Here is an 8,416-nt window from a genome sequence, read left to right on the forward strand (position 1 = left end):
ACTGCACTGAATAGGTATGAAACTGGGAGAGTTTTTCTTTTTTTTGGTGCAGATTTCACATTTCTATCGTCTTTTGTTGCTTTCCTGTGACCAGTCAAAAGTGCACCATGACTTTACGGACACATTGTATATATAAAAATAACTCCAATGCAGCTTTTCTGTTACAAAGAACTTCACTATATGTTTTTCTTGGAGGGGGGGGAAGTCTATATAAAGAACTATACAGTCTTAAAAATCATTTTAAAACCTCAAAATGAATTTTTTCACATCAGTGCAATGAATTAGTTCAAATGAAGCACAGAATGCTTCATTAAACAGAGTATTTCCATTTAAACCTAAAATTCAAATCCAACTAAAAGTTATACACTAACAGACAGTAAGATAAATTTAGCTCTTAAATGCTTTGTTTTTGAAAACTCTGAAGTTATGAAAAAACTAATAGCCCTGGATGGTATAGCTCAGTTGTTTAAAGCATCACACTAAAGCACAGAAGTCAGGGTACATAAAGGAACAGATCAAGTCCTGTCTGTCTCTCTATCTCTGTCTCTATCTCTCCCTGCCTCTCTCTTAAAAGAAAAAAAAAATCAATGAAATGAATATTGAAAATATAACATATTTAACAAAAAAATCCACACCCTTTTATTTTTAAAGCTCTGTTTGATCATTAGGGGCCTAAACTCTCACCTGAAAACCGCTAGCTGGAGCAGTCGTAATAGTCTTCTTTAAAGGTATAGAGAAGGTAAGATACGGGAAAGTCTGGCATTAGAAAATATGAGTATATTGCCTGATAAATCAGTGTATTTGCTAATGCTGCCTCATCATGGACCATGATGGTTGTTTTATTTTTTTACTGTTTACTCACCATCCCCTATTGCAGGGGTCAGGAACCTATGGCTCGCGAGCCAGATGTGCTGCATCTGGCTCGCAGACAAATCTTTATTAAAAAAAATAATTAACGTTAAAAATATAAAACATTCTCATGTATTACAATTCATTCACTTCCTACCTTTCATGTTCATGGTTGCAGGTAGCTGGAGCCAATCTCAGCTGTCCTCTGGGTCAACACCAAATTTTTTATTGGATAATGCATAACGTACACGGGTCGTTGTATGGCTCTCACGGAATTACATTTTAAAATATGTGGCGTTCATGGCTCTCTCAGCCACAAAGGTTCCCGATCCCTGCCCTATTGTATTAAACAAGCACTTTATCTGACTAACTAAAATGCATATAAGCCTGTAACTCCATTTAATAACACTGATGTTAAATAACTGGAATTCAGTTGAAGGTTTAGTTCAATAAATACTGAGGCATAGGAACACAAAACTTCCAGTTTAGTACATACGGTTTTTTGTGAAAGAGCAGGAATGTTAAAGGGGATAATGCTATTCAACTCAAGTGGATTAACTACCTTAACAGAACACAAGCACCATGCTGTCAGATATTCCAAATTTTCAAGAGAATCCACATATTCATATACTTACAATTATCTGACTTTTAAATGTTGCCTCAAATAAAAACAAAACAAAATGCTGCTAGCTGGAGTCCTCTGTAGAAGTGTAATCATCTGCGAACATTTTGCATTCACAATATATAGTGTGTGTGTGTGTGTGTGTGTGTGTACTTCATTTAAGCTCACTGGTACAAGCTAGCAAGATCTCAGTTGTCACATAGTATTAGCAAACTGAGTTTTGTGTAAAGATTCAGATTTGGCGATATAGGAGGTAAAATAAGTAAATAAAAATAATCCAAAAAAAAAAAGGAATCATTATTTTTAGAGCCTGTTCAGAAACTGACAAAATGTTAGTAGAACCAAGGTTTGAGTTCTATTGTTTGGGAGATTTTCCTTTGAGATAAACATGGGAACTTAAAAAAATCTGGCTTTCAAAGTAGTTTAACCTTTAGAAGGTTACGTACTGCTAACAAATTCCAAAATGAAACAACAGAATTAAGATGATTTGACTGATATCTCACAACCCTGAATCCAAATGCAGTACTCTTTCCACTTTAATATTGAAATTTCTGGCCCAGGAAGGCCACAAACTCCAGGGATATCAGTGTAGAAAATTATCTGATACACAGTCCTTTTTTATCCATGCATTCATTCTTTTTTTTTTAAGTGAGAGGCACAGAGGCAGAGAGACAGACTCCCACATATGCCCTGATCACGATCCACCCAGCAACCTCTTCTGGGGTTGATGCTTTTTGCCCTGTTGCTCAGCAACCAAGCTATTTAGCACCTGAGGTGAGGCCATGGAGCCATTCTCAGTGCCTGGGGTCAACTTGCTTGAACCATTGGAGCCATGGATGTGAGTGGGGTGAGAGGGAGAGAGGGAGGGAGGGAAAAAAGAGAGAGAGAAGAGGAGGAGGAGGGGTGGAGCAGATGGTCGCTTCTCCTGTGTGCCCTGACCAGGAATCAAAACTCGGTACTGTGCCTGACCAGGCGGTAGTGCAGTGGATAGAGCGTCGGACTAGGATGCCGAGGACCCAGGTTCGAGACCCCGAGGTTGCCAACTTGAGCGCAGGCTCTTCTGGTTTGAGCAAAAGCTCACCAGTTTGGACTCAAGCTCGCTAGCCCGAGCAAGGGGTTGCTCGGTCTGCTAAAGGCCCACGGTCAAGGCACATGAGAAGGCAATCAATGAACAACTAAGGTGTCACAATGAAAAACTGATGATTGATGCTTCTCATCTCTCTGTTTTGTCTGTCTGTCCCTGGGGGAAAAAAAAAACAAAAAAAAAACCCCGGTACTTCCACACTCCGGATCGACACTAAACCGCTGAGTCAAGTGGCCAGTGCCTCATTAATCTATTTTAACCCCAGAAGCTTCTAGGTCAGGAGATACAAAGTACTATTTATTTCAGGGTCCAGCATTTGACTAACACCTGAACAACTTAAATAAAAAATAAAACAAAAAACTGGAAAGTAAGCATATTATAAATATATGTACACAGCACCAGAGTACATTATACATTTTATTTTAATTCATTTAATATAGTTTTAGTGGAGTTTGACCATGCACCAAGTTTCGTGGAACCTCCTCTTCTGTTATATTTGACTTAAGCCTCTGTTACTGTTTTGTCATTCAAAACTTTTAATCCTCTAAATAAAATGCTTTGGATCTCCCATCCCATTCATATTTTTTGTCTTCCAAAAAGCATAAAATTGAAGTGTCTAAGGAGAACATTTTAAATTTCTTATCCCATTTCTACTATGAGTAAAACAACTATGTTGGAATACCAAATATATATTCAGTCTATATCTCATAGAGCCCTAACTAAAGTAGACCAAGAACAACAATCTAAACCTAAAACTATACTACAGGGAGGGCTATAGTATGTACAGTATATATACATGTGTGTGCACATAACTGTCTGTATATATTTGTATGTACTTGCCTGCAAAGTGTGTACATATATAATTCAAACTCTAAAACTCTCAGCTTTGGGCGTCAATAGAAAATGTCACATAACTAGTCAGTTATTAATGAATTCCAACCTGTAATGATTTACAACCATACAATTACTGTACACCAGGAACCTGGTAAGCAAGACATATTCCTGGCCCTCATAGAGTTTCCACTTTGGTAATGTAGAAAATATGTTACTTATTATAAAAGTGGTAATTCATTACCCACATTTTGAATACCATATTTCCTGGTGTATAAGACACACCCTTTCCGGAAAAACCTGGAGTCTAAAAACTGGGTGCATCTTATACAACGGTTGTAGATTTTTTTTACTTGTATTTCCCACTTTTCCACGCTTGTTTTTGCCCTCATTGTTGAAGACAGTGATTCGTCCTCAGACACAGATGAGGACAAGCTAATGGATGGGAGTTTTGACAGCGATAAGGAGTTGAATAAATTTTATGATGAATAAAAGCAAGTTCAATAACTTTATGTAATATTCTTTTTTTCAAATTTAGGGCCCCAAAATTAAGATGCGGCTTATACATGGGAGCTTCTTATACACAGGGAAATACAGTATATTAAACTTTTATAACTTGTTTGGAGAGAACTTTTTAAGAGGTCAAGAAATAGTTTAGCCTGACCAGGCAGTGGCGCAGTGGATAGAGCGTCGGACTGGGATGCGGAGAACCCAGGTTCCAGACCCTGAGGTCGCCACCTTGAGTACGGGCTCATCTGATTTGAGCAAAAGCTCACCAGCTTGGACCCAAGGGGTTACTCGGTCTGCTGAAGGGCCTCGGTCAAGGCACATATGAGAAAGCAATCAATGAACAACTAGTGTCGCAATAAAAAAACTGATGATTGATGCTTCTCATCTCTTTCCATTCCTGTCTTTTTGTCCCTATCTATCCCTCTCTCTAACTCTCTGTCTCTGTAAAAAAGAAAAAAAATTTATATAAGGTTATTTATAGCATAAAAGATGTGTACTTTCTTGTATAGAAAAACAGCATTTAACACCACCAACATTCCAATTTTTCAGATCTACTTTTTGAGCAAATCACCACAATAATCAAAAGGAACTGCTAATTTTTCCAGTTATATAGACTTCAGTTTCTAAGTCTGAGTAACACAGATGACGTTCAAAGCCTCTATGACCAAAAATCTTTTAACTATTCTGTGAAGAGCAAATTTTCTGCAATTTAGATTCATACCATATCAAAATCTTACACCATTTATGAAATTATTTAGGAGAGACCTAAGGTTTGTGACGGGTCTAAGATTCTTATAAGGCTTATCTTTATAACTTCCCAATGATTCATAAAAGGTAACTGAAAAGTCAGTACTCAGCCTCTCACTTTTTCTTGTTCAAGTATGAGAAGAGTCAAGTATTGATTCTAATTCTGGCTGTTCTTCTAGCTGTGTGCATGATCAAGTGAGACACTGTGGACTTGTTTCCTTGTTTGCAAAAATGGGTTTTCTAGAAATCTTCCCATTCTAGAATTAAATAAGCAATTCCATTAGGTTTGTATTTGAAGTTTTCCTAGTAAACTCAAGATAATCTTGGATCTGAGAAATGAAGATAATAAGCACTTATATCAGTTTTAAAACAGGTAAATTCAATTATGGAAATTGAATTTCATTAAAACTTAACATAAGGCCTTTCAAAAGCTGGAAAATTTATCCTAAGTACTGCTAATAGGTGACATTACTATATTCTTCCCAACTATAGTTACAAGTTTATACATTTGGACTGCACTTTCATCAATAAATCCATTTGTAAAACAAAATATTTAGCTCTGGCCAGTTGGCTCAGTGGTAGAGCGTCAGCTGGGTGGGTGGATGTTCCAGGTTTGATTCCCTGTCAGGGCACACAGGCAAAGCGACCACCTGCTCCTACACCTCTCCCCCTCTTCTCTTTCCCCCTTCTGCAGCCATAGCTCAATTGTTTCTAATGATTTGGCCCAGCTTGCCTTGGGCACTAAGGCCAGCTGGGAGGAACGTCCAACTCAGGCACTAAAAGTAGCCCGGTTGTGAGCATGGCCGCAAAGCGACGGGGGTGACCAAGTAGATCCCAGTCAGATTGCACGTGGGAGTCTGTCTACCTTTCCTCCTCTCACTTGGAAAAGAAGAAAAAAAAATTAAAATATTTAAAACATCTCCCACTCTCCTTCCTCAATGTACATTACAGTACTGTATTCACTACTGACTTAACTATTCCAAAGGATAGTGATTTCCTGAGAGTACTGAGTTTATCATTTTGTATTTGGTTCATCTCACGACAACTGCCATCCACTCCCACAGCTCACAGATTACACTCTGACACAATCAAATGTTGACTGAATTATTGATTAAAATAACTTGGTTTAACAACTGACTTTATTACTAATTAAAATTAGTTTCCTTTCTGGATTTATCAAAAGAGTAGAGATGGAGATTTTTTTAGAATTCATTTAAGGAAGGTAAATTAAACTACAATCCTATAGCCTAATCATTCAACTGCTTTAAGATAGGAACAATATCTTAAACACATTCCCACCCACCACACTTTCCAAGTTTGTCCCTATCATAAAGCAGTTTATTGAAGCACAAAGACTTCTTTCTTGGGGAAAAAATTAAAGAACACAGTCCTAAATGCAACTAGCTCTAGAGCCTATTTAAAAAATCCTCACCCCAAATTAATTAAGAACATAAGAAGGGTAAATCTGGGAACTACAGGACAGCTGTCCCCATTTTTGTCAACTATAACCTTCCCAAAACTAAGCATCTAAGCTAAACCACTCTCCAGACATGTACTGATTGATCCAAGATCCACATTAACATCTTCACGGCCTGGGAGGTAGGCATTTCAAGAGACATGGCATACCATTCAGGCACCACGAGTTTCTCCTATATTCCACTGTAATTTTATCCCTCCTTTTTTTTTTTTTTTTTTGTATTTTTCTGAAGTTGGAAATGGGGAGGCAGAGAGACAGACTCCCGCATGTGCCCGACCAAGATCCACCCGGCATGCCCACCAGGGGGGCGATGCTCTCTGCCCATCGGGGCATCGCTCTGTTGCAACCAGAGCCATTCTAGCGCCTGAGGCAGAGGCCACAGAGCCATCCTCAGCGCCCGGGCCAACTTTGCTCCAGTGGAGCCTTGGCTGCAGGAGGGGAGGAGAGAGACAGAGAGAAAGGAGAGGGGGAGGGGTGGAGAAGCAGATGGGCGCTTCTCCTGTGTGATCTGGCCAGGAATCGAACCTGGGACTCCTGCACGCCAGGCCGACGCTCCACCACTGAGCCAACCAGCCAGGGCTCATCACTCCAACTTTTTATAAATTACACCCATTTGTCCCTGGTTCTACCGTCTGAAAGCTACGCACAACGTGTTTCAATCAAAATAGTGGCCAACATGTTTTGTCAGGCCTAAATCATATGATAATCTTTGCAAATATTACACACATATTTTCCAAGGTAAGTATTCGAGGAACCAAACTGCCAAGTCTTACCACTCTGCCTATTTAACAGGAACAGCCAGGAGTTACTTGCACGTATTTCTCGAGATGAATAGCCCACCTGCCTATACTTTTTTAAATATGTTCACTTAATAGACTATCAGCTTCGACGGTGGAATTAAAAGGTTTTCGAAATTAAGTCTAACAGAAAAGGTTATTCTGAAAATACGCATTACGTCCGCATAATCCTACCAGAACTAAACCTAAGGGCCTGCATCTGAGAACAGGCCTTCTCCCAGCCGCGCCCAGGACAGCTGAAGGGAAAGTGAAGAGGGAATTAGGATGAAAGAAAAAAAGAAAACCCCAGGCCAGAAAAAGTGTTAGGTTACATGGAGATGCAGAACCAAAGGGCAGGCCCGGTCTCTTCCGCTGGGTCCCGGTGTGTCGGTGTGCAGGGGCGCCGGCTCCGCGCGAGGCCGCTAACCTTCCCAACCCCCACCCCGCCGCGGGGACCCACCGCTCCGCCGCCCCGCTCCCGAGCCCCGCCTCCGCCCGTCACCTTTCCCCGCACTAACCTTTCTCCTCCCGGCTGTCGGCCGCCATTGCTCCTCTCCTACTTCCGCTGCCGCCGCCGCCACCGCCTCGACGCCGCTCGCGCGTGGGCCGCAGCCGCGGCAGCAGTCGCACGGGAACGTCCGTCAGTCCGTCCGCCGGGCTCCGAGCTTCGCACCTTGGCCTCGACCACTCACCTTTCTCGACTCAACCTTTTTCTCCTCGCTTTTCCCCTTTCTCCCTTCTCCCCTTCCCTCCTCGCACTCCAGCCTCCGGAGGCCTAGGCCCAGCCTTCCCGCTGGGGTTTGGGGAAGGGAGGGGTAAAAGGGAGGGAAGGGAAACAGATGGCGACGGCGGGCGGCGCTAAAATGGAGCCTGCTTCCTGTGTGAAACAATCCCGCTCCCGAAATGCCCTGCGCTGTTTACGCTCCGTTCCTCCGTAGCAACGTCACAGTGCGGAGGGAGTGACGGGGAACGTGAGCAACGTCTGCATGTCGCCCCGCCCCCTGCCGCCCGCCGTCCCCACAGTAAGTCTCGGCGGTGATGAGCTCACTCGTCTTGCTTATCCGCCTTCAGAGCCTGTGAGTGCTCTGAGGCGGCTCGGTTCTTCTCACGTGGAACGCCTACTGGCGGACCTTCCAGCCTCAGCGCGAGGATGCTCCCTTGGCGCTCCGCGGGACTCCTGATTTCCGTTCTGGAAATCCGACACTTGTTTACAAGTGTAGGCCGGTCCCTTTCCTTTGCTGCCACTACTTCCCACTCTGGGCACCGGTGTACTTTCTTCGTTGGTGTCCCGACGCAGGATGCGATCGGCTCACTTGTAACAAAAGCCTACTGGTCTTGTTTTTAATTGGGGAAAGGGATTATATTGTATTTTAATATTGCATTATAGCCTGGCCAGGCGGTTCAGGGAAGAAAGCGTCGTTCCCGCGGTGGCAGGTCGGGTCCCCAGTCGAGGCACGTAGGGGAAGCAGTCAATGAGTACACGGGTAAATGGAACCCAGCGGAGCAAGGAGTTGATGCCT

General features: G+C 42.4%; 1 protein-coding gene across 4 annotated transcripts in view; it reads right to left on the reverse strand.

Moving 5' to 3' along the window:
* Window positions 1-7,807, reverse strand: part of YTHDC1 (YTH N6-methyladenosine RNA binding protein C1) — a 42,804-nt gene extending 34,997 nt beyond the window's left edge. For 3 of the 4 annotated variants that reach the window (XM_066279197.1, XM_066279195.1, XM_066279194.1), the window contains exon 1: window positions 7,415-7,806. In XM_066279197.1, coding sequence (XP_066135294.1) covers window positions 7,415-7,442 — 28 coding nt within the window. In that variant the 5' untranslated portion in view covers window positions 7,443-7,806. Of the gene's footprint in view, window positions 1-7,414 lie in introns of all 4 variants that reach the window. The other variant, XM_066279196.1, reaches the window with a different exon arrangement.
* Between the last annotated feature and the right edge of the window lie 609 nt (window positions 7,808-8,416).

Source organism: Saccopteryx bilineata, chromosome 5 (genome assembly GCF_036850765.1).
Source record: "Saccopteryx bilineata isolate mSacBil1 chromosome 5, mSacBil1_pri_phased_curated, whole genome shotgun sequence".
Taxonomy (NCBI): Eukaryota; Metazoa; Chordata; class Mammalia; order Chiroptera; family Emballonuridae; genus Saccopteryx; species Saccopteryx bilineata.